Here is a 25612-nt window from a genome sequence, read left to right on the forward strand (position 1 = left end):
CACGGTGTAACGATCTGATCTGTGAACAGTTTGTAAGACAGGCTTTTCACTGTACAATAATGACGTGTGACAATAATGACCCGATTCCTATTCCTTCCTCCCAGCGCCCCTGGAACATGAAGAATGTCACTCGTTGCACAGGAGTCAGAGAAGAGCCTTCGGTCACCTGGAGGAGCCTTCCTGATGCCCGAGGGACAGAAACAATGCTTCGGGCTGGGGGCAGGTTCCTCGAACCCCGGGGAGGATGTGTCGGAGGATTGGGGAGGGGGGTGCTCCCTTGCTCCTATAAGAGACACAGATACCGGAGACTCGGGAGGTTCTGAGTTTATGGTTTATTTCTCTTCTGGAGATGTACAGATCGTGAATTCAAAAACCCTCCATGGTGAGGGGGTGGGTGGGGAGTGGGAGAGCAGGGTTTAGGGGAAAGATCGGAGGATAAGGGAAGGAGGAGAGAGGAGGTGGAGGGAAGGCAGATGTTGAAGATAGGGTGGAGTGGGTATTTCTGATAGGTAGAGAGAAGGTGAAGAGGATGGAGGGGTGTGGGGGGGGGAGGGCGGTGCCAGTGAGGGGTGTGGCTTCCCCAGGTCAGTTGCTGAGGTGATTGGTCAGCTTGTGCCAGCGCTCTATCCTCTGGCCCGCCTTCTGCAAACACTCCAGCCAATGGCGGCCGGGCTGTCCCCGGGATTCCGTCCCCAGCGTCACTCCTCCTGGAGGGGAAAGGAGATGGAGGGAGGGAGAACATACCTCAGTGTTGGTCAAGGGGACAAAGGCTCCCAACACCCACTCCCCAAACTCCACCCACCCTTCCCCCTCCACCCTCACCCACACCCTCCATCACCCCCTATTCTCCTCCCTCAGCCTCCATTCCTCCTCTTTGCCACCTCCTCCTTCTTCCCCATCCAACACCTCACGGACAGTCGTGATCTTGGACACTCTATTATCCTCCCTCCCGCACATCCCCACACTCACCGATGAGGTGGTTGGGCCTGCCGAGGTGGTGGTCCCAGACGGTGACCTGCAGGGAGCAGGAATGGAGGGCGGTAGGGTCGAGGGTGAAGAGGAAATCCTGGAGATGGGGTGGTGGTTCACTCATCAGTGGGTGGTAACTGCAGCCGGAAGCCCCTCACCTCCTCCACCCCTCCCTCTTTCTCACCTCCCTCCTCTCTCCATCACCTCATTAAACAGGGCTCTCTCCCTCACCCATCAATCCATCCCTCCCTCTCTCCCTACCACATCCCTCTTCCCCTTCCCCCTCCCTCCCCTCTCCTTCTCCCCTCGCATTTCACCCCTCTCACTTCGCTCCCCCTCACCCGTTCTCCCCTCTACTCTCTTTCCCCTCACCTCTCTGCCGTCTTCACCCTCTCCCCTTCACCCTCTCCCCTCTTCACCCTTCCCTTCTCTTCCCCATCTCAACCTCTCTCCCAACTGTCTCATCCCCACCTCCATCCCCTCACACACTCTCCCCACTCTCTTCCCTCTCCAATCTCTCTCTTATTTCCTTCCCCATTCCCTCGCTCTCCCCCCACTCTCTCCATTCCCTCGCTCTCCCCCCACTCTCTCCATGCCCTCCCTCTCTCCCCCACTCTCCCCCACTCTCTCCATCCCCTCTCTCTCCCCCCACTCTCTCTACCCTCGCTCTCCCTTCCATCCCCACCGTCGCCCCCCCCTTCTGTCTCTCTCTGTCCCTCTCACCTCATTAAACTCGGGGTTCAGGGTCCGTTTCCTCACGCCTGTTTTGTGTTTGGACGACTTCCCTCCATCGGGCCTCAGGTACCTGGAGCAGGAGCCAATCACAGGTGAGGGGCAGCACGGCACAGAAGGATCCCACACTCTGCTGGCAAAGGCACAGAAAAATCCCCTACAGGGCGCCCAACATGCACAGGGAGATCCCACACACCATCCCCAACAAGTAAAGTTCTACGGGAAGGTTCCATACAGAAAGTTCCCACAGGCCATACCCAGCTTACACAGGAAGATTCCACGCTGCACAGGAAGAACCCGTGATGCGGTTTGGCAGGGGCACCCGAAGACACCAGTGGTGGACATTCATAGAAACATAGAAACATAGAAAATAGGTGCAGGAGTAGGCCATTCGGCCCTTCGAGCCTGCACCGCCATTTATTATGATCATGGCTGATCATCCAACTCAGAACTCCGCCCCAGCCTTCCCTCCATACCCCCTGCTCCCCATAGCCACAAGGGCCATATCTAACTCCCTCTTAAATATAGCCAATGAACTGGCCTCAACTGTTTCCTATGGCAGAGAATTCCACAGATTCACCACTCTCTGTGTGAAGAAGTTTTTCCTAATCTCGGTCCTAAACGGCTTCCCCTTTATCCTCAAACTGTGACCCCTTGTTCTGGACTTCCCCAACATCGGGAACAATCTTCCTGCATCTAGCCTGTCCAATCCCTTCAGAATTTTATACGTTTCAATCAGATCCCCCCTCAATCTTCTAAATTCCAACGAGTACAAGCCCAGTTCATCCAGTCTTTCTTCATATGAAAGTCCTGCCATCCCAGGAATCAATCTGGTGAACCTTCTTTGTACTCCCTCTATGGCAAGGATGTCTTTCCTCAGATTAGGGGACCAAAACTGCACACAATACTCCAGGTATGGTCTCACCAAGGCCTTGTACAACTGCAGTAGTACCTCCCTGCTCCTGTACTCAAATCCTCTCGCTATACATGCCAGCATACCATTCGCCTTTTTCACCGCCTGCTGTACCTGCATGCCCACTTTCAATGACTGGTGTACAATGACACCCAGGTCTCGTTGCACCTCCCCTTTTCCTAATCGGCCACTATTCAGATAATAATCTGTTTTCCTATTTTTGCCACCAAAGTGGATAACTTCACATTTATCCACATTAAATTGCATCTGCCATGAATTTGCCCACTCACCCAACCTATCCAAGTCACCCTGCATCCTCTTAGCATCCTCCTCACAGCTAACACTGCCACCCAGCTTCGTGTCATCCGCAAACTTGGAGATGCTGCATTCAATTCCCTCATCCTAGTCATTAATATATATTGTAAACAACTGGGGTTCCAGCACTGAGCCTTGTGGTACCCCACTAGTCACCGCCTGCCATTCTGAAAGGGTCCCATTTATTCCCACTCTTTGCTTCCTGTCTGCTAACCAATTCTCCACCCACACCAATACCTTACCCCCAATACCGTGTGCTTTAAGTTTGCACACTAATCTCCTGTGTGGGACCTTGTCAAAAGCCTTTTGAAAATCCAAATATACCACATCCACTGGTTCTCCCCTATCCACTCTACTGGTTACATCCTCAAAAAATTCTATGAGATTCGTCAGACATGATTTTCCTTTCACAAATCCATGCTGACTTTGTCCGATCATTTCACCGCTTTCCAAATGTGCTGTTATCACATCCTTGATAACTGACTCCAGCAGTCTCCCCACCACCGACGTTAGGCTAACCGGTCTATAATTCCCCGGTTTCTCTCTCCCTCCTTTTTTAAAAAGTGGGATTACATTAGCCACCCTCCAATCCTCAGGAACTAGTCCAGAATCTAACGAGTTTTGAAAAATTATCACTAATGCATCCACTATTTCTTGGGCTACTTCCTTAAGCACTCTAGGATGCAGACCGTCTGGCCCTGGGGATTTATCTGCCTTCAATCCCTTCAATTTACCTAACATCACTTCCCTACGAACAAGTATTTCGTTCAGTTCCTCCATCTCACTGGACCCTCCGTCCCCTACTATTTCTGGAAGATTATTTATGTCCTCCTTAGTGAAGACAGAACCAAAGTAATTATTCAATTGGTCTGCCATGTCCTTGCTCCCCATAATCAATTCACCTGTTTCTGTCTGTAGGGGACCTACATTTGTCTTTACCAGTCTTTTCCTTTTTACATATCTATAAAAGCTTTTACAGTCAGTTTTTATGTTCCCTGCCAGTTTTCTCTCATAATCTTTTTTCCCCTTCCTAATTAAGCCCTTTGTCCTCCTCTGCTGAACTCTGAATTTCTCCCAGTCCTCAGGTGAGCCACTTTCTCTGGCTAATTTGTATGCTTCTTCTTTGGAATTGATACTATCCCTAATTTCTCTTGTCAGCCACGGGTGCACTACCTTCCTTGATTTATTCTTTTGCCAAACTGGGATGAACAATTGTTGTAGTTCATCCATGCAACCTTTAAATGCTTGCCATTGCGTATCCACTGTCAATCCTTTAAGTGTCATTTGCCAGTCTATCTTAGCTAATTCACGTCTCATACCTTCAAAGTTACCCCTCTTTAAGTTCAGGACCTTTGTTTCTGAATTAACTATGTCACTCTCCATCTTAATGAAGAATTCCACCATATTATGGTCACTCTTACCCAAGGGGCCTCTCACGACAAGATTGCTAATTAACCCTTCCTCATTGCTCAAAACCCAGTCCAGAATAGCCTGCTCTCTAGTTGGTTCCTCGACACGTTGGTTCAAAAAACCATCCTGCATACATTCCAAGAAATCCTCTTCCTCAGCACCTTTACCAATTTGGTTCACCCAATCTACATGTAGGTTGAAGTCACCCATTATAACTGCTGTTCCTTTATTACACACATTTCTATTTTCCTGTTTAATACCATCTCCGACCTCACTACTACTGTTAGGTGGCCTGTGCACAACTCCCACCAGCGTCTTCTGCCCCTTAGTGTTACGCAGCTCTACCCATATCGATTCCACATCTTCCCGGCTTATGTCCTTCCTTTCTATTGCATTAATCTCTTCTTTAACCAGCAACGCCACCCCACCTCCCCTTCCTTCATGTCTATCCCTCCTGAATATTGAATATCCCTGAACGTTGAGCTCCCATCCCTGGTCACCCGGGAACCATGTCTCTGTGATCCCAACTATATCATAATCATTAATAACAATCTGCACTTTCAATTCATCCACCTTATTACGAATGCTCCTTGCATTGACACACAAAGCCTTCAGGCGCTCTTTTACAATTCTCTTAGCCCTTATACAATTATGTTGAAAAGTGGCCCTTTTTAATGCTTGCCCTGGATTTGTCGGCCTGCCGCTTTTACTTTTCTCCTTAGTACTTTTTGCTTCTACCCTCACTTTACACCCCTCTGTCTCTCTGCACTGGTTCCCATCCCCCTGTTGTGAACTAACCTCCTCACGCCTAGCCTCTTTAATTTGATTCCCACCCCCAAACCATTCTAGTTTAAAGTCACCTCAGTAGCCCCCGCTAATCTCCCTGCCAGGATATTGGTCCCCCTAGGATTCAAGTGTAACCCGTCCTTTTTGTACAGGTCACACCTGCACCAAAAGAGGTCCCAATGATCCAAAAATTTGAATCCTTGCCTCCTGCTCCAATCCCTCAGCCACACATTTATCCTCCACCTCATCGCATTCCTAATCTCACTGTCGCGTGGCACAGGCAGTAATCCCAAGATTACTACCTTTGCGGTCCTTTTTCTCAACTCCCTTCCTAGCTCCCTATATTCTCCTTTCAGGATCTCATCCCTTTTCCTACCTATGTCATTGGTACCTATATGTACCACGACCTCTGGCTCCTCACCCTCCCACTTCAGGATATCTTGGACACAATCAGAAATATCCCGGACCCTGGCACCAGGAAGATCCCAGGAACAGTGCCATCGGAAAGGGGGACCCCACACACATGCTTTCTCCTGGAGTGTTCCTAATGAGCTCTGGAAGATACTGTGATCTACTCTGCTGAAGGCACAGGAAGATCCCAGGAACTGCTCCCTCTGAGCTCAGGATCATCCTAGAAACAGACCTCCCCCCGCCCCAGTGGCCAAAAAAGAATTCAGCCCCCCCCCCTCCCTTCCCCAGCCAGAACTCACGCCTTGACATAGGGGTCAGAGAGCCCATGGGGGTCCATGGCAGCAAGGTGGGCACAGCGCAGGATGGAGAGGGTTAGCTGGTGGCTGGAGGAGCAGAACCAAAGGCCCAACAGGATTCGACCAAGCTCCCCCTCCTGGGGCCCATCCGGCTGGAAGAGTGAGGGGACGAGTGGGGAGCAGTGTTAGAGGGAGGGTGCAGGGAAAGGCGGATGGAGGTAGAGAGAGTGAGTTAAAGATAAAGTGAGAGAGAACAGACTTGATCAGAAATGACAGAGTCACACCTCCCCAACCCCAGCACCTGGGGACTATGAGACTCCAGTCAGTGTACAGATCTCCCCCTGAGAGAGGGGGACTGAGACACACCGGTCAGTGTACAGATCTCCCCCTGAGAGAGAGGGACTAAGAGACTCCGGTCAGTGCACAGATCTCCCCCGAGAGAGAGGGACTGAGAGACACCGGTCAGTGTACAGATCTCCCCTGAGAGAGAGGGACTGAGAGACACCGGTCAGTGTACAGATCTCCCCTGAGAGAGAGGGATTGAGAGACACCGGTCAGTGTACAGATCTTCCCCTGAGAGAGAGGGACTGAGAGACACTGGTCAGTGTACAGATCTCCCCCTGAGAGAGGGGGACTGAGACACACCGGTCAGTGTACAGATCTCCCCCTGAGAGAGGGGGACTGAGACACACCGGTCAGTTTACAGATCTCCCCCTGAGAGAGAGGGACTGAGAGACTCCGGTCAGTGTACAGATTCTCACCCCCCACCCCCACCCCCGGTGCCCAGTTGTGGTTCGGTTGCTCTGTGCACGTTTACCTCCTGCATGTAGAAAGCGATTCCTCTGAGCGGTGGTGATATCGGAGACTGGGGCTGTGTGAAAACAGCAGAGAGGTGATTGAGAAAGTGCGCGAGAATTGTCATTGTCCTGTGTTTCAAACTCTGCTGAGATTCCAGGAGAGGGGCTCTCCACTGCCAAACTGGGAGAGAAACTCACACACAAACAAAATATCCTAATGCATTAGCTTCTACCATCATCCTCAGCAGTGTGTACCATTCTCTGTCTGAAAAAAACTGACATTCCCCGCCCCCCCCCCGGTACTTTGCTCCAGTCACCTTGAAATTACCTCCCCCCTCGTGTTAACCCTTTCCACGCTGGGAAGAAGTGTCCGACTCTCCACTCGATCTACGCCTCTTATCATTTTGTACACCTCTGTCAGGTCATCTCTCACCCTCCTTTGCTCCAAAGAGAAGCGCCAGCTCACTCAACATTCTGTCTAATCCAGGCACTGTCTCAGTACCCTCTCTAAAGCTGCTATATCCCTCCTCTGGCGGGACCAGAACTGTGTGGTCTAACCATGGTTTTGTAGAGCTGCAACGTTACCTCTCCGTTCCTGAACTCAGCCCCCTGACTAATGAAGGCCAACACACCACACACCTCTTAACCACCCTAGCAACCTGCACGGAAATATTGACGTGGACCCCAAGATCCTCCTGTCCCCCCGGAGCACTAAGGCTCCTATTTTCAAGTTTGTCCTTCCAAAGTAACGGCAGGGTTAGGACCCGAGGGCACCGCCTCATAACAAATGGACGTCTCTGCAGAAAAGAGATGAGGGGGAATTTATTTAGCCAGCAGGAGTGGGGGGGGGGTGGAAGGGGTAGGGAATGTGTGGGAATGGTTACCAGCAGGAGCGGGGTGGGGGGGGGGGGAGATCTGTGGGATTGGTTACCAGCAGGAGTGGGGGGGATGTGTGGGATTGGTTAACAGCAGGAGCGGCGGGGGGGGGTGGAATGTGTGGTATTAGTTACCAGCAGGAGTGGGGGGGATGTGTGGGATTGGTTAACAGCAGGAGCGGGGGGGGTGGAATGTGTGGGATTAGTTACCAGCAGGAGTGGGGGGGGGGCAGGAATGTGTGGTATTAGTTACCAGCAGGAGTGGGAGGGGATGTTTGGGATTGGTTAACAGCAGGAGCGGGGTGGGGGGGTGGAATGTGTGGGATTAGTTACCAGCAGGAGTGGGGGGGGGGCAGGAATGTGTGGGATTAGTTACTAGCAGGAGTGGGGAGGGGGGGAGATCTGTGGGATTGGTTACCAGCAGGAGTGGGGGGGTGGGGGAGGAATGTGTGGGATTGGTTGCCACAGATAATGGATGTGTCTAAAGCGGAGATTGATGGGATCTTGAACAGTGAGTGCGCCATATGTTACGGGGAGGGGGCAGTTGGCAGGAGAACTGGGGGCGAAGGGGGTGGTCTGGAGAAATAAATCAGACCTGATTGAACGGTGGAGAGGACTCAATGCGCCCTGTGCTGCTTATGTGTCTGATGCTAGAGGAACTCAGCAGGTAAGGAAGCATAACTTTAGTCAAAATTATATTTAATCCGCCGGCAGCAGAGTTAACAGCGGTGCTGAACCGAATAGCGGTTCTACAGACACCAGTCCCGGGGACGGAGACCTGGTCTCGGCGTCTCGGCCGAGGAAGCGACGGACGCAGAGGTGTCAGGAAGCTGAACTGCGGCAAGAGATCCGGGGCGCCAGCGAAGCTGAGTTAACCCGAGCAGGCCGGCCGTACCATCCCTTTTCCTGGCCAACACCCGCTCGCTAGATAATAAAATGGACTCCCGGAGACTGAGAAAGAACACAGAGAAAGAGATGAGAAACTGCCGTGTTCTGGTTTTCACCGAAACGTGTCTAAACAACCACATGCCGGACTCGGCTCTGCATCTGAACGAAATGACTCGGTTCCGCGCAAACGGGAACTCCCTGACTGAGAAATAGAACCATAGAACCATAGAAACTACAGCACAGAAACAGGCCCTTTGGCCCTTCTTGGCTGTGCCGAACCATTTTCTGCCTAGTCCCACTGACCTGCACACGGACCATATCCCTCCATACACCTCCCATCCATGTATCTGTCCAATTTATTCTTAAATGTTAAAAAGAACCCACATTTACCACCTCGTCTGGCAGCTCATTCCATACTCCCACCACTCTCTGTGTGAAGAAGCCCCCCCCAATGTTCCCTTTAAACTTTTCCCCCCTCACCCTTAACCCATGTCCTCTGGCTTTTCTCTCCCCTTGCCTCAGTGGAAAAAGCCTGCTTGCATTCACTCTGTCTATACCCATCATAATTTTATATACCTCTATCAAATCTCCCCTCATTCTTCTACGCTCCAGGGAATAAAGTCCTAACCTATTCAACCTTTCTCTGTAACTGAGTTTCTCAAGTCCCGGCAACATCCTTGTAAACCTTCTCTGCACTCTTTCAACCCTATTTATATCCTTCCTGTAATTTGGTGACCAAAACTGAACACAATACTCCAGATTCGGCCTCACCAATGCCTTATACAACCTCATCATAACATTCCAGCTCTTATACTCAATAATTTGATTAATAAAGGCCAATGTACCAAAAGCTCTCTTTACGACCTTATCTACCTGTGACGCCACTTTTAGGGAATTTTGTATCTGTATTCCCAGATCCCTCTGTTCCACTGCACTCCTCAGTGCCTTACCATTAACCCTGTATTTTCTACCTTGGGTTGTCCTTCCAACGTGCAATACCTCACACTTGTCAGTATTAAACTCCATCTGCCATTTTTCAGCCCATTTTTCCAGCTGGTCCAAGTCCCTCTCAGGCTCTGAAAACCTTCCTCACTGTCCACTACACCTCCAATCTTTGTATCATCAGCAAACTTGCTGATCCAATTTATCACATTATCATCCAGATCATTGATATAGATGACAAATAACAATGGACCCAGCACTGATCCCTGTGGCACACCACTAGTCACAGGCCTCCACTCAGAGAAGCAATTCTCTACCACCACCCTCTGGCTTCTTCCATTGAGCCAATGTCTAATCAAATTTACCACCTCTCCATGTATACCTAGCGAATGCATTTTCCTAACTAACCTCCCATGCGGGACCTTGTCAAAGGCCTTACTGAAGTCGATGTAGACAATATCCACTGCCTTCCCTTCATCCACTTTCCTGGTAACCTCCTCGAAAAACTCCAACAGATTGGTCAAACATGACCTGCCATGCACAAAGCCATGTTGACTCTCTCTAATAAGCCCCTGTCTATCCAAATGCTTGTAGATTCTGTCTCTTAGTACTCCCTCCAATAACTTACCTACTACTGACGTTAAACTCACCGGCCTATAATTTCCCGGATTACTTTTCGATCCTTTTTTAAACAACGGAACAACATGAGCCACTCTCCAATCCTCCGGCACTTCACCCGTAGACACCGACATTTTAAATATTTCTGCCAGGGCCCCTGCAATTTCAACACTAGTCTCCTTCAAGGTCCGAGGGAACACTCTGTCAGGTCCCGGGGATTTATCCACTTTAATTTTCCTCAAGACAGCAAGCACCTCCTCCTTTTCAATCTGTACAGTTTCCATGGTCTCACTACTTGATTCCCTCAATTCCATAGATTTCATGCCAGCTTCCTTAGTAAATACAGACGCAAAAAACCTATTTAAGGTCTCCCCCATTTCCTTTGGTTCCGCACAAAGCCGACTACTCTGATCTTCAAGAGGACCAATTTTATCCCTTACAATCCTTTTGCTCTTAATATACTTGTAAAAGCTCTTTGGATTATCCTTCACTTTGACTGCCAAGGCAACCTCATGTCTTCTTTTAGCCCTCCTGATTTCTTTCTTAAGTATTTTCTTGCACTTCTTATACTCCTCAAGCACCTGATTTATTCTCTGTTTCCTGTACATTTCATACAACTCCCTCTTCTTCTTTATCAGAGTTGCAATATCCCTTGAGAACCAAGGTTCCTTATTCTTATTCACTTTGCCTTTAATCCTGACAGGAACATACAAGCTCTGCACTCTCAAAATGTCTCCTTTGAAGGCTTCCCACTTATCGATCACATCCTTGCCAGAGGACAACCTGTCCCAATCCACGCTTTTTAGATCCTTGCAACACACATAAAAGTTGCTGGTGAACGCAGCAGGCCAGGCAGCATCCGTAGGAAGAGGTGCAGTCAACGTTTCAGGCCGAGACCCTGCGTCAGGACTAACCTCTTCCTAGAGATGCTGCCTGGCCTGCTGCGTTCACCAGCAACTTTTATGTGTGTTGCTTGAATTTCCAGCATCTGCAGAATTCCTGTTGTTTTTGTTTTTAGATCCTTTCTCATTTCTTCAGATTTGGCCTTCTTCCAGTTAAGAACCTCAACCCTAGGACCAGATCTATCCTTGTCCATGATCAAGTTGAAACTAATGGTGTTATGATCACTGGAACCAAAGTGCTCCCCTACACAGACTTCCGTCACTTGTCCTAACTCGTTTCCTAACAAGAGATCCAATATTGCATCCCCTCTAGTTGGTCCCTCTATATATTGATTTAAAAAACTTTCCTGAACACATTTTACAAACTCTAAACCATCTAGACCCCTAACAGTATGGGAGTCCCAATCAATATGTGGAAAATTAAAATCCCCTACCACCACAACTTTATGTTTCCTGCAGTTGCCTGCTATCTCTCTGCAGATTTGCTCTTCCAAGTCTTGCTGACTATTGGGTGGTCTGTAATACAACCCCACTAATGTGGCCATACCTTTCCTGTTTCTCAGCTCCACCCATAAGGACTCAGTAGACAAGCCCTCTAATCTGTCCTGCCTGAGCACTGCTGTAATATTTTCCCTAACAAGCAATGCTACTCCCCCACCTTTCATTCCTCTGCCTCGATCACATCTGAAACATCGGAACCCTGGAATATTAAGCTGCCAGTCCTGCCCCTCCTGTAGCCAAGTTTCACTAATGGCTATAACGTCATAATTCCACATGTCAATCCACGCCCTCAACTCATCTGCCTTCCCCGCAATACTCCTAGCATTGAAATATATACACCTCAGGAGATTTTTACCACCACTCACAACCTTTCTATCAGCGGATTTGCTTGAACTTTTAACATCATTTATTTTCACCCCAGCCACACTGTCAGCTCTGGCACTCTGGTTCCCATCCCTCTGCAAATCTAGTTTAAAGCCTCCCCAATAGCATTAACAAACTTCCTTGAAAGGGTATTGGTCCCCCTGTAGTTCAAGTGTAACCCATCTCTCTTGTACAGGTCCCACCTGCCCCAGAAGAGGTCCCAATGATCCTGAAATCTGAAACCCTGCTCCCTGCACCAGTTCAATCTAAAGATTGAATCTGTGTGAATTGGTGTACAAACATCTGCATTTAGCAGTCACTGTTCCGGGGGCATTGATAACCTTCAAATTGATAGCCGGCCACATAACCCGCTCAGGGAGCTTGCTGTTGCGTTCATCAGCGCCGAGCGCGAACGCCGGGTATCATCATCTCGCTACAAAAATACGCGTTCAGACGGTCTCTTCATAAGGAGGTGCAACGAGACCTGGGTGTCATTATACACCAGTCATTGAAAGTGGGCATGCAGGTACAGCAGGCGGTGAAAAAGGCGAACGGTATGCTGGCATTTATAGCGAGAGGATTCGAGTACAGGAGCAGGGAGGTACTACTGCAGTTGTACAAGGCCTTGGTGAGACCACACCTGGAGTATTGTGTGCAGTTTTGGTCCCCTAATCTGAGGAAAGACATCCTTGCCATAGAGGGAGTACAAAGAAGGTTCACCAGATTGATTCCTGGGATGGCAGGTCTTTCATATGAAGAAAGACTGGATGAACTGGGCTTGTACTCGTTGGAATTTAGAAGATTGAGGGGGGATATGATTGAAACGTATAAGATCCTAAAGGGATTGGACAGGCTAGATGCGGGAAGATTGTTCCCGATGTTGGGGAGGTCTAGAACGAGGGGTCACAGTTTGAGGATAGAGGGGAAGCCTTTTAGGACCGAGGTTAGGAAAAACTTCTTCACACAGAGAGTGGTGAATCTGTGGAATTCTCTGCCACAGCAAACTGTTGAGGCCAGTTCATTAGCTATGTTTAAAAGGAAGTTAGATATGGCCCTTGTGGCTACAGGGGTCACGGGGTATGGAGGGAAGGCTGGGTTCTGAGTTGGATGATCAGCCATGATCATAATAAATGGCGGTGCAGGCTCGAAGGGCCGAATGGCCTACTCCTGCACCTATTTTCTATGTTTCTATGTTTCTATGTTTCTATAATTGCAGGAGACGCTAATCATGTTACCCTGACATTTTACCGAAATTTCACCGACGAGTCACGACTGCCACCAGGGGAACAAATCATATTCATACAGATGCGATACTTACGAAGCCGCCTTGGCCTCTCTGTCATATCTCCAACACACGCAAGATGCCGAAGGAACTCAGCAGGCCAGGCGAGTGTTAATGTCAGCGTAGCTGAAAATGGCCAAACCAGTCAAGTGGACATCGGTGAGGCAATCCATGCTCAGGCTGTTTGAACCGACCAGCCGGCGGATGCTGCAGGAGGCCGTCACAACGGAGTAGGCACAGAGCGAGGAATATGCCTCACCCGTCACCGGCTACATCAGTATGTTCGTCCATCGTCATCGTCGAAGAGGACCTCGACACCGTGATGATGATGATGGCGTCGAGACTAGATCTTGATTTGGATTTAAGTGAGGGAGAGTTGCGCAGCGTCAGCCTCACTCTCTCTTCCCAATTCCCATCTGGATCCAGTGGCAAGACAAGAATCGAGACGGCTGGAGATGGGACTAGGCGCAGTGGATGACCAGGACGTCTTCTGTGTCTTGTCCTGCTCTACACGTTCCACGATGCTTGCAGAGACCACCTTCTTGACCGTTGGACCTTCCATTGGTCTCGTCCGCTCAATCCGCCGGAGTCTGTCTTCACATGCTGGGATAGACAACTCCCTATCTCACCGAGGGTTTGAGGCTACAGGAGTAAATTGAAACCTCAAGAACGGACATCTTACGGGCCAACCAGAGGCCCTGGGTAAACGCACCCTGCTGAAGACCCGCGAAGTTGCTTTCCAGTCTGGCGACAGAACAAATCTCAGAGCAGCCTTGAAACCTCGTCTTGGGCATCAAGAGGGCAAAGACGGCCTCCTTACCCCCCAAAAAATCAGAAACGCCGGTCCGATAATCACCGCCGTGCGGGGCTGGGGGCTGGGACTGGGTCGGGGCGGGGTGCTGGGGGCTGGGGGCTGGGACTGGGCGGGGCTGGGTCTGGGACCGGGGGGAGGCTGGGACTGCGCGGGGCTGGGACTGGGACTGCGCAGGGCTGGGGGCTGGGGGGCTGGGACTGGGCGGGGCTGGGGGCTGGGACTGGGACCGGGGGGGGGCTGGGACTTGGCGGGGCTGGGGGCTGGGACTGGGACTAGGCGGGGCTGGGGGCTGGGACTGGGACGGGGGGTGCTGGGGGGCTGGGACTGGGCGGGGCTGGGGGCTGGAACTGGGACTAGGCGGGGCTGGGGGCTGGGACTGGGGCGGGGGGTGCTGGGGGGCTGAGACTGGGCGGGGCTGGGGGCTGGGACTAGGCGGGGCTGGGGGCTGGGACTGGGGCGGGGGGTGCTGGGGGGCTGAGACTGGGCGGGGCTGGGTATCAAAGGCATCACCAACTACGCGAGGAAAAACAGTGTCGACTGTACCTGTGACATCTCCCTCTTCGACGCTCTGAACAACCTGTATGTGTGCTTCGATGCATGCGTCACTACGACAGCTCCCCCTCCCAGGCGAGCAGCCGCGCTCTGTAACAGTGGCTGACGCGAGGAGAACTCTGTAGAAAGTTAACTCCTATAAGGCGGCCGGGGCAGGAAAGATCCCAGGCCGAGTACTCAGGGAGTTTGCACACCGTCTCTTCACGGATATCTTCAACACTTCACTCAACCAGGCTGCCGCCCCCACATGCTTGAAACCAGCCGCAATAATCCCTGTACACCTTCACAACTAAATAACCGCTGTCCAGTGTCACCGACGCCAGTCACAACCAAGTGTTTTGAACGGCCTGCAATGGCTCATATCAAAACCTCCACTCCTGCCCCATTGGACACTCACCAATAAGCTTCCCGACAGAACCGCTCTACAACATCTGCTTTCACCCGGCCCCGACACAGCTAGAAGACAGGGACACTTATGTCAGAATGCTGATTCCGGATTTCAGTTCGGCATCCAACACTGCTGTCCCACAGACTTGGTGAACAAAATCCTTCTCAGTGTAATTACACCGCCTTGCAGCTGGGCGTTACTCTCCCCAATCGACAGACCTCAGAGAGTCAGGATGCGCAGCCGACCCTCTCTCGCCATCGTCCCCAACACGGGTGTCCCCAGGGCTGTGCGCTCCGCTCGCACACCCAGCTGCACGGCTACAAGTTCGCCGATAACACGGCAGCGGTGGGGCTCATCGCCAACCTCGGTGAGAGGAGATGGAAGAGTGCGAGGCAAATGTCGACAAGACAAAGGAGATGGTTGTCACCTTCAGCAGAACTCACACCCACCTTTACAGTAGCACACCACTGAAAACCGCAAGTAGTTTCAAACTCCTGGGAGCGCACATCCTGCAAGAAAGTTCACCAACGACTCTACTTTGTGAAGAGAGCCGGTCTTTGCACATCCATCCCCACGTCATTCTACGGATCTGCAGTAGAGAGCATCCTAACAAGATGCATCACTGCACGGTACAGTAACTGCGCTGCGGCGCACGGGAAGGCATAACAACGGGCAGTCAAAACCGCCCAGTGTATCACCTTCCCCAGCTTACCCGCCATCACACAGATGTATACAGAAAAGGGCCAGTAACCTCATGAGGAGTCCACGCACTCTGCTGATTGTCCCACTCCCATCAGGGAGGAGGCTGCAGGGACGCCGGACTCTTAAACAGTTACTTTCCACAAGCGGTGAGGCAGATCAACATCTCCACCCACTAACTCCATTATTTCCCGGCATTCACCTATTGTTACATATAATCAATCTGTGTAGCTAAACTATCTTATGTCTCTATATGGCATAGGAGCAGAATTAGGCCGTTCAGCCCATCGAGTCATGGCTGATCCCGGATCCCACTCAACCCCATACACCTGCTTCTCGCCATATCTTTTGATGCCCCGACCGATAAGGAAACATTATTTTCCACCTTAAATATACACATAGACTTAGCCTCTACCTCAGTCTGTGGCAGAGCATTCCACAGATCCAGTACTCTCTGGCTAAAAAATATCCCCCTTACTTCTGTTCTAAAAGGTCGCCCCTCAGTTTCGAGGCTGTGCCCCCTAGTTCTGGATACCCCCACCATAGGAAACATCCTCTCCACATCCCTTCAACATTTGGTGGGTTTCAAAGAGATCACTCCCTCCCCCCACCCCCCGTGCCCCGCATTCTTCTAAATTCCAGTGAGTACAGGCCCAAAGCTGCCAAACACTCCTCATATGTTAACCCCTTCATTCCTGGAATCATCCACGTGAACCTCGTCTGGACTCTCTCCAATGACAACCCATCCTCTCTGCGATACGGAGCCCAAAAACTGTTGACAATTCTCCATGTGTGGCCTGACTATTGTCTTATAAAGCCTCAGCATTATCTCCTTGCGTTTATTCCCCTTGAAATAAATGCCAACATTGCATTTGCCTTCTTCACCACAGACTCGACCTGTAAATTAACCTGGGAGTCTTGCACGGGGACTCCTAAGTTCCTCTGCATCTCTGATGTTTGAACCTTCTCCCCATATTTACTGTGTGTTATTATTATTATTATTATTATTCTGTTCTTTATCTCTTGTGTTCGTTATTTTTTGGCTGCATCGGGTCTCGAGTAACAATTATTTTGTTCTCCTTCCACTTGTGTACAGGAAATGACTTTAAGCAGTATCGAATCTGGACAATCTTGAACCTGTGGAGGGAAACACAGCTGACGTTTCGGGCCGCGACCCTTCACTCGGACTGGAAGGGGGCAGGACATTGTTATTCTGGGCTAAACGCTGACAGCCTATTTCCCCCCTCCGATACTGCTTGGCCTGTTTGAGTTCCTCCAGCTCCAGCAGGGTAGGACAGGGGCAGTGGGGGGGGGGGGCGCGGGGAAGCGGAGGGGTTCCGGCTGCATCACCCTCCGATGTGCTCGTCGGACCCCGGCCTCGGGAAACCACGCGGGAGAGGGTCCCGCGTGACGTGAGGGATGCGTTTCTTGTACGGGCCGCTCCTGCACACCTTCCACTTCCTCGCCTTGGCCGTCCGTGTTAGCAGTGGCAGCGGGGGAGGTCCCCAGTGGAAATGTCTCTCTGCGGAGGTCCTTCCCCTGTACGTCGGGGACCTGGGCTGGAAACCGTACAGCGGGTTCACTGACACCCCGTCCACCGGCCCATTCTGTGGGCGGGAGGAGTCAGTCTACCACGCGTGAACGGGACGTCAGAGGCGGCAGCCGCTTCTCGGGGGCTCGCTGCCGAGATTGTGGCTGCAGTTCAGTCCCGAACTCCTCACCTACGGGCACCCAGTACGAAAGGGGGAGGGTCGTGAGGAGGATCTCCCCGTGGGCTTGGTCCCGGGATGGCCATTCACGTGTCTAGGCGGCGGAAAGTGGACGGCGATGCCCGGGACGACTGTCTGCCCCTTTTCCGAGGAAACGTTCGTGCCCGGCTGTCCGGGAGACGCGGTCGCTAAGGGTACAGGGGAGGACGTCCGGGAGCGGCGGGCCCCCGGGGTATTGACTGTTTTTATAGACGGTAGTAACCATGTTTTAATCTGAGGTTGCTTACTGTTTTATAAATATTGAACGTCTGTACCTTGTGTATATGTTATTTAAATAAACTTTTATAATTTTGTCAAAGAAGGGGCAGTCGAGATCTCTGAGTAATTCGCTGCGTCGTGGTGAAGGTCAGTGTCTGGACTCTCTGCTCAGACGGACAACCCTGGGGGTGCAAGACCACAAGAAGACAGGACGGTCGGGAAGGTGTGCAGCGCGTTTACTTTCGTCAGTTGGGACACTGAGTACAAGAGTCGGGAAGGTGTGTTGCAGCTTCATAAAATTCCGGAATGCCACATCCGGAGTAATTCATTCAGTTCTGGTTGCTCCGTTACGGGTGGGGGGGGGGGGCACATCTGGATTATTATGTACAGTTCTAGCTGCCCCATTACAGGACGGCTGTGGGGGCTTTGGAGAGGGTGCAGGGGAGGTTCACCAGGAAACTGAATGGATCAGAGGGTCTGAGCTAGAAGGAGAAGCTGGACAAACTTGGATTATTTTCTCCGGAGCGGTGGAGGCTGGGGGAAGATCTGATAGAGGTTTGTAAGATTATGAGAGGCGCTGACAGCGTAGGCAGTCAGTATCTTTATCCCCAGAGTGGAAATGTTTATGCTTTTAAGGTGAGAGGGGGTAAAATGAAAAGAGATATACGGAGAAAGTTCCTCTTTACACGGTTGGTGGCCTGGTATGTGTTACCAGCGGTGGTGCGGGGCGCGTGGAAATGAGCCATAGACAGCGTAGACACGATAGACAGGGAGGGATCTGTGGATATGGAGTGCGGCGTAGGGGAAAGGGTTTTGGAGACTGGGAGGGGCATAGGGGAGAGGGCGATGGGGTGAGGTGTAGGGGAAGGATGGAGTTCACCGAGAGGAAGATGAATGTACGGGAGGGGATCTCGAAGATGAAGAGGCGTGTACAGGAGGGGAAAGGTCACGGAGATGGGAGTGATGAAGAGTGATGGGATGAAGAAAATGGGGAGGGCAGAGAGTAATGAGGGTTCAGGTATGGGAGGTGGAGGGGTGACGGAGATGAATTGGGGTATAGGGAGGGAGGGGGTCTCGGAGATGAGAAGGAGTGTAGGAGAGGGATGGGATCAGAATGGGGAGGGTTGTAGGGGAAGGAGAGTGTTAGAAATGGGGAAAGGTGTCAGGGAGGAAGGGATGACAGAGACAAATTGGGGCACAAGGGCAGGGTTCTCGAAGATAGGGTGGGGTGTAGGGGAGGGAATGGTGTAGGGAAGGGAGAGGGTGATGAAGACGCGTTCTCCCCAATCCCCACACCTCACCGGTGGTCTCTCTAGAACGATATTAAAGTGCCTTCGTTGGTCGGCTGTTAACTTCCGAAGTGGGACCCGCGTTTCCCCAATGAAGTCGTTGTGACCAAGCAGGTCGGCATCGCAAACAGAAACCCTGCGGGGACAACGGGAGACCTGGGTTTCAGAGGAAGATCTCACAGCCCAGGAGTTCCGAGTATCCTGCTCTCGCACAAGGCACCTGCCCCCCAGTCTCACCCACTCGCCTGAGAGTTTTACGAAGGAGATCCTCGTCCATCACTCCGTAATAGACCAGCGTCTCGTTCCAGCAAGGGTTCAGGGTGTTACGCACCGTCTTCGTCCTCAGCTTGTTTCCCTGGGAATAACAACATCCATGGTTACAAAATGACTTTCACTCTGTGACTAACCCCGGGAGTGTGTGATGGGACGGTGTGGAGGGAGATTCACTCTGTGTCTGACCCCGGGAGTGTGTGATGGGACGGTGTGGAGGCGATCCCCGTTTTATCTCCTTCCCCCTCCTGCCCACCCCTCCCTCTGTCCATCGCTGCCCATTTGGACATGAATCCGATACCCACCTTGCAGGGTCCTGGCAGAAGATGGAGCTTCACGTAAGGATCCGAAAGACCATTCAAATCCATTGGCTTCAGACCCTGCCAATCAGGAGAGGGACAGGTCAGAGCGTAGCCAATGGGAGGAGAGCCGATCGCACCACTGGGCGGGCGGAGCAAGGAGTTTAACTCAGAGGTTCAGTTCTCAAAGCGTTGTGCACATTGGCGCGTATGTGTAGCTGGTCTGACTGGGCCACAACAACCAACTCTCGCTCAAGGGCAGCAGACCAAAGAGTTGGCTTTGGACTTCAGACGGAGGAAGCCAGAGGTGCGTGAGCCAGTCCTCATCGGAGAGGGTCAGCAACTTCAGATTCCTCGGTGTTATCATTTGAGAGAACCCGTCCCGGGACCCACACGTAAGCGCAATTACGGAGAAAGCGCGGCAGCGACGATCCGGCATGAAATCTAAAACTCTGGCAAACTTCTATAGATGTGTGGTGGAGAGTATATTGACTGGTTGCATCGCGGCCTGGCATGGAAACACCAACGCCTTTGAACGGAAAATCCTGCAGAAGATAGCGGATATGGGTAAAGCCCTCCCCAGCACTGAGCGCATCTTCACGGAGAGCTGTCGCAGGAAAGCAGCGACCATCATCAGGGACCCCCACCACCCAGGACATTTTTTAATTCTCGCTGCTGCCAAGGAGGAGGCGCAAGAAGCTGAGGACTCACACCATCAGGTTCAGGAAGAGTTATTACCTCTCAACCATGGATAACGTCACTCACCTCCACTGAACTGCTCCCACAACCTATCAACTCACTTTCAATGACTCTTCATCTCATGTTCTTGATAGTTATTTCTTCTTTTTCTTTTGTATTCGCACAGTTTTGTCGTCTTTTTCCCGTTAGTTGTTTGTCCAGTGTAGTCATTCATTGGTTCTATTGTGTTTCTGAAGCTTGCTGTGTACAGCAGCGAGGATGTGAATCTCGGAGTTGTGCTACATGGTGACGTGGGGTATTTTGATAATAAACTTACTCTGAGTTTTGAATTTTTAGAGTGTGTACAGGGACTGGCTCTGATGTGTCTCCGTGTCACTGATGAAGGGTCTCGACCTGAAATGTTGACTGTTTTCCCCTCCACAGGTGCTGCCTGACCTGCTGTGTTCCCCAGGAAATGTGTGTGTGTGTGTGTGTGTGTGTGTGTGTCTGTCTGTGTGTGTGTGTGTGTGTGTGTGTGTGTGTGTCTGTGTCTGTGTCTGTGTGTGTGTCTGTGTCTGTGTCTGTGTGTGTGTGTGTGTGTGTGTGTGTGTGTGTGTCTGTGTGTGTCTGTGTGTGTGTGTGTGTGTGTCTGTGTGTGTCTGTGTGTGTGTGTGTGTGTGTGTGTCTGTGTGTGTGTGTGTGTGTGTGTGTGTGTGTGTGTGTGTGTGTGTGTCTGTGTGTGTGTGTGTTGGGTTAAGATGTGTTTTCAGTTCCACGGCCATCGATGCCTCAAAGTTGCCGCACAAGTCGAGCAGGGAGGTTCAGGCAGCCTACGGTGTGTTGGCCTTCATTGGTCAGGGGGTCTATAAAACCCACTTGAAATATTGTGTTCAGTTCTAGTCACCTCGTTATAGGGTGGATGTGGAAACTTTAGAGAGGGTGCTGAGGAGATTTACCAGGATGCTACCTGGATTAGAAAGCATGTCTTATGAAGATAGGTAGAGTGAGTTACGGTTTTTGTGCTTAGAGCGACGGAGGATGAGAGGTGACCTGATAGAGGGGTACAAGATGATGAGAGGCGTTGACAGAGTGGACAACCAGTGTACGGAAAATGGCCAATGCCAACAATTTAAAGGTGATTGGAGGAAAGTATGGGGGGGGGGAAGGTATGTTTCTTACACAGAGAGTGGTGGGCGTGTAGAGCAGCCTGCGGGGGTGGTGGTAGAGACAGATACATTAGGGCCATTTAAAACACTCAGACACATTCATAGATGAAGGAAGAAGGGAAAGGTTATATGAGAGCAGAGGGTTGATCTTGGAGTAGGTTTATCTCGGCCGGCGCTTGAAGGTGGTCTGAAGCGCCCGTGTTTAGGTGCTTTTGTGAAGCGACTCCTTCCCCTCTCACAGGCCATTACCTTCGCTCTGTGGATTGAACACTGGAGAGCCTGCTCCTCCGATCGGTACAACAGGTCAAATTCCAGAGTGCCCAGGCTCACTGCAATAACAAGACAGCAGCATCAGTGGGGGCAAGGGAGGGCGAGGAGTGGGGAGGGCGAGGAGTGGGGAGGGGGAGGAGTGGGGAGGGCGAGGAGTGGGGACGGCGAGGAGTGGGGAGGGCGAGGAGTGGGGAGGGGGAGGAGTGGGGACGGCGAGGAGTGGGGAGGGCGAGGAGTGGGGACGGCGAGGAGTGGAGAGGGCGAGGAGTGGGGAGGAGTGGAGAGGGGAGGAGTGGGGAGGGCGAGGAGTGGGGAGGGCGAGGAATGGGGAGGAGAGGAGTGGAGAGGGGAGGAGTGGGGAGGGCGAGGAGTGGGGAGGGCGAGGAGTGGGGAGGGCGAGGAATGGGGAGGGCGAGGAGTGGGGAGGGCGAGGAATGGGGAGGAGAGGAGTGGAGAGGGGAGGAGTGGGGAGGGAGAGGAGTGAGGGCAAGGGAGGGGAGGAGGGAGCTGTGGGGTAGGGAGAGGCGTGGGCACAAGGTAATGGGAGGGAATGATGTGCGGGCAAGGGAATGAGGGAAGGGAGAGGTGTGGGGAGGGAGGGAGAGTTGTGGGGGCAAGGGAGTTGGGGAGGGAGAGGGAGGCGGCAATGGGGTGGGACGTCAGGGAGCGGGGGGAAGGGGAGGGAGGCGGGAAAGAGAGAGTGAGATGGAGGGGGGAGAGGGAGAGAAGAGGTGGGGAGGGCGGGAGATGGAGGTGAAGGGATGTTTGGAGTGGTGAGGGTGTGTATGGGTAGTGAGGGGGATAGACGGGGAGGTGAGGGGCCTGTGTGGGTGAGAGTGTTGGGGAGAGAGGGACTCCAAAACTATGGGGCACAAGCTTTGGGTGAGAGGAAAGAGATTTAAATGGGACCCAAGGGGGCAATATTTCTCAGCCAGAGGGTGTAAGTACGGTATCGGGAATGGGTTGTCAGAGGAAGTGGTTGAGCAGGGACAATAGAATCATTTAGGAAGCACTGGGGGTGTTTGGCAGACACGGACCAACAGCAGGGAACAGGGTTTCAGCTGGGTGGACACCGTGGCCATAAGGGATTTTCTCTTTGGAGCGAAGGACTTGACGGGGCATAGAAAATGGTAAGGGACATTGACCGAGATGGACGGCCAACACCTTTTCGTCCCCAGGGACAACCATTTTCAGGTGATTGAAGAAAAGTACGGGGGCTTGTCGAGGTGTTTTCTTTTACACAGAGACTGGTGGGTGGGTGTGTGGATCACCCCGCCAGGGGCGAATGTAGAATCAGATACAATAGCGACACTTTATCACGCAGAGAGTGGCGAGTGTAGGAACCCCTCACCCCCATGGTCTCCAAGTAGGGACCCTCCTGGACATCCTCATCCTTCAGTAGGCTCCCCCGCCCCAGGTGTTAAGAGATGACGGTTACGGATAACTGGGGTGGGGTGGGGGAGGAATGGAACAGCAAGGTGAGGCGACGGGATGGGCGGGGCGGGGCGGGAGGGAAGGAGGAATGGAGGGATTTAGGGATGGAGAGATTGACGAACTGAGATGATGGATGGCGGAACAGGGCAAAGTGATGGATGCCGGAGATGAGGGAACCACTCACTTGAATCATCCGAGTCATTGGCATCGAGTTCCGGAGACTCCAGGTGCGGCTGTGGTCCGGCTCCAACCTCGGCCTCGGCTGCCGCCGCCAATCCGGGTCTGGGCCCTTCCGCTGGTCCCGCTGATCCGGCTCCGGGTCCGCGTGCGGCCAGCGGTCGCGGGAAGCGATGCGAGATGTGAGGAATGGGCCGGATGGGTCCCGGGTTCACGTCGATCGCCATGTGTTCGTGTATGGAGGGAGCGGATTTCTCCCTCCCAGCCATGGAGCCGGAGAGGGGGAGAGTGCTGATCTGGAACGGAGACGGAGTAGCAGAGAGAGCGAGAGTGGGAATGGGAAAGGAGGGAGACCAGAAGTGGATTGGAACAACGTGGAGAGATTGGCGTGAGAGTCGAGCCCGATGGAGAGCAGCGGAGCGGGAGGGGAGCCTAATTCGCAGGGGAGCAAACCCGAAGCGGACCAGAGGCGGACTGCAGTAGAACCAGGGCTGTAAGACCGGAGCAGATCAGGATCAAAGTGGGATTGGATCGGAGTCAAATGAGCAAATCCGGATTAACAGTAGAATGGAACCTGAACCGAACCTGAAGTGGGATAAACCAGATCGATAGCAGATAGACCAGAATGAAATCTGGAGCAGGATCTACAAAGGCAAAACCGAGGCTCTTCCTGAGGTCCCAGTCTCCGACAATCCCCGTGTCCGGAGATCTCTGTGTCCGGGGACTCTTGTGTCGACGCTCACTCTGTCCGGAGGTCCCTTTGGCCGAAGGTCCCCGAGTCCGGAGTGCCTGTGTCCACAGCCCCGTTCCCGCACTCTGCTAGTATTGCGGGGAGTGGGAGCGGTGCCGAGCGGAGGAACAGCTGTGAGAATGAGTGGGAGAGGGAGATGTGCACACTGACAGCTCCTCGCACACACCAGCTGGTCCTGGGGCGGAGGAGGCAGCGGATCCGGCTCCTGACGGCAGACGGCTGGATCTGTGTGTGGGGGGTGGGTGGGTGGGTGGGTGGGGGTGGGGCTGCTACTGTATCCATGTATACAACTCCAGAGAGAGACAAAACAACACCCACCTCCGTGTCTCTTCACACATACCTATCCCCTCTTTCCCCTACTCCAGCCATTCTCTCTCCCACCCCCTACCCTATCCCCTCTTACTCCCCTTCTCCCATCTCCCCTCCCTTGTAACCTTCCTATCCCCATTCCCCTCTTCCCAATCCTTCCTATCACTCTCTCCCCTCCCCGCTTCACTCCCCCTTCACTTCACTCTCCCTTCCCTCCTCTCTCCCCTACTCTCCCCTTTCCCCATCTCCCCCTCCCCTCCCACTTCTCTCTCCCCTTCCCCTTTTCCTGTTATCTTCCTCTCTCCTCCCCTCCCTTTCTCTCCTCTCTCCTTCTCCCCACCTCATTCCCCTTCCCCCTCCACTCCATCCAATCCCCTTTCTTCCCCTCCCCTCTTCTTCACTCCTGTCAAACCTTTCTCTCTCCTCTCCCACTTTCTTTCTCCTCCTCCCCTCTTTCTCTCCCTCCCCTTTTTCCCTCCTATCCCACCTTTCTCTCCCCTCACCTTTCTTCCTCCCTCTCTCCTTTCTTCCCCCTTTCTCCTTCTCCCCCTCCCTTTCTCTACACCTCTTCCATTTCTTCCCCTTCCCCTTTCCCTTCTGAACCTCCCTTCACTCCCCCTCCACATCCCCACACCCCTCTATCTCCCACTTTCCACCTTTCTTTCCTATTCTTCCCCCTTTCCCCCTTGCCCCTACCCTCTCTAACTTCTTTCCCCCCTTCCTCACGTCCGCAGATGTCAGTGTCTCCCCGGCGACAGCACACCGACGCAGTCATTGACACCCGGGCCAGAGACTCAGCGACAGACCCTCGACGGACCCTGCCTTCTCCACGGGGAGCAGAGAGAGGGCGAGAGAGGTCTCACAGCCACAGACCCGCTTCAGACCTTATTCATCACCGAGGGACGACCTGGGAGAGGGTGGGGGTGGAGGAACTAAGAGAGAGGGGGAAGGGGACAGAGAGGTGAGGGATTGGGGTGGAGAAATGAGTGAGCAAGAGAGGGAGGGAGAGAGGGTTGAGTGAGAGAGTGGAGGGAGAGGTAGGTGACAGAGAGGGGGAGGGGAGAGAGAGGAGAGGGATATGGGAGAGATGGAATGGGAAAGGAGGATTGGGGATGGAGGGGGAGAGATGGAACAGGAGAGGATGGTTGGGGCAGGGAGAGGGAGAGGAAGTTTGGTGGAGGGAGAGAGAGAGAGATGGGAGAGGAGTGTTGGGGAGGGGTGTTTTTAGGACAGGTGGATAGTCAGAGAGGGGAACAGTGAGAGTGTCAGGAGCTAGACGCGGAGCATAACTACCGTTCCATCACCCACCCTGGGTCATTGTCGCTGGTCCAGTTGGTGTCACAGTCACCAGGATCACATTCGTCTTCTGTACAGACAGGTGCACCCACTCACCACTCACCACACAGACACACACACTCATACAGACACAATCACACACACGTACTCCCTCTCTCTCACACACACAGAAAAATCCACAAAGACATACACTGTACAATGACTACACCGATACAGACACTGATACACTCTACAATCTATACACTGATACACT

At 52.5% G+C, this 25612-nt stretch overlaps 1 protein-coding gene across 3 annotated transcripts; it reads right to left on the reverse strand.

Moving 5' to 3' along the window:
* Positions 1–346: 346 nt before the first annotated feature.
* LOC134354420 (double C2-like domain-containing protein alpha) lies at positions 347–23796 on the reverse strand. Of its 3 annotated transcripts, none has more exons than XM_063063422.1 (10): positions 23011–23796; positions 21372–21451; positions 19285–19359; positions 18955–19064; positions 18722–18845; positions 6650–6703; positions 5836–5984; positions 1693–1774; positions 970–1015; positions 347–707 (listed from the first exon to the last, which is right to left on the reverse strand). In XM_063063422.1, exons 1-10 carry the CDS (start codon positions 23270–23272, stop codon positions 586–588), a joined length of 1104 nt encoding a protein of 367 aa, XP_062919492.1. In that variant the 5' UTR covers positions 23273–23796; the 3' UTR covers positions 347–585. The 3 variants fall into 3 exon arrangements, with proteins under 3 accessions (XP_062919492.1, XP_062919491.1, XP_062919493.1); XM_063063421.1 differs by having other exon boundaries at positions 970–1066; XM_063063423.1 differs by lacking the exon at positions 970–1015 and having other exon boundaries at positions 628–707.
* Positions 23797–25612: the final 1816 nt, after the last annotated feature.

This window comes from Mobula hypostoma, chromosome 11 (assembly GCF_963921235.1).
Source record: "Mobula hypostoma chromosome 11, sMobHyp1.1, whole genome shotgun sequence".
NCBI classification, from domain to species: Eukaryota; Metazoa; Chordata; class Chondrichthyes; order Myliobatiformes; family Myliobatidae; genus Mobula; species Mobula hypostoma.

Excerpts from the sequence above, each read along its gene's own strand:
- LOC134354420 (XM_063063421.1), bottom strand. The coding sequence starts at position 23,272 with ATGGCTGGGAGGGAGAAATCCGCTCCCTCCATACACGAACACATGGCG. Across the intron at positions 21,452-23,010 it reads CAATGACTCGGATGATTCAA|TGAGCCTGGGCACTCTGGAA; the intron begins GTGAGTGGTTCC and ends TTGTTATTGCAG. Across the intron at positions 19,065-19,284 it reads TTCTGCCAGGACCCTGCAAG|GGAAACAAGCTGAGGACGAA; the intron begins GTGGGTATCGGA and ends TGTTATTCCCAG.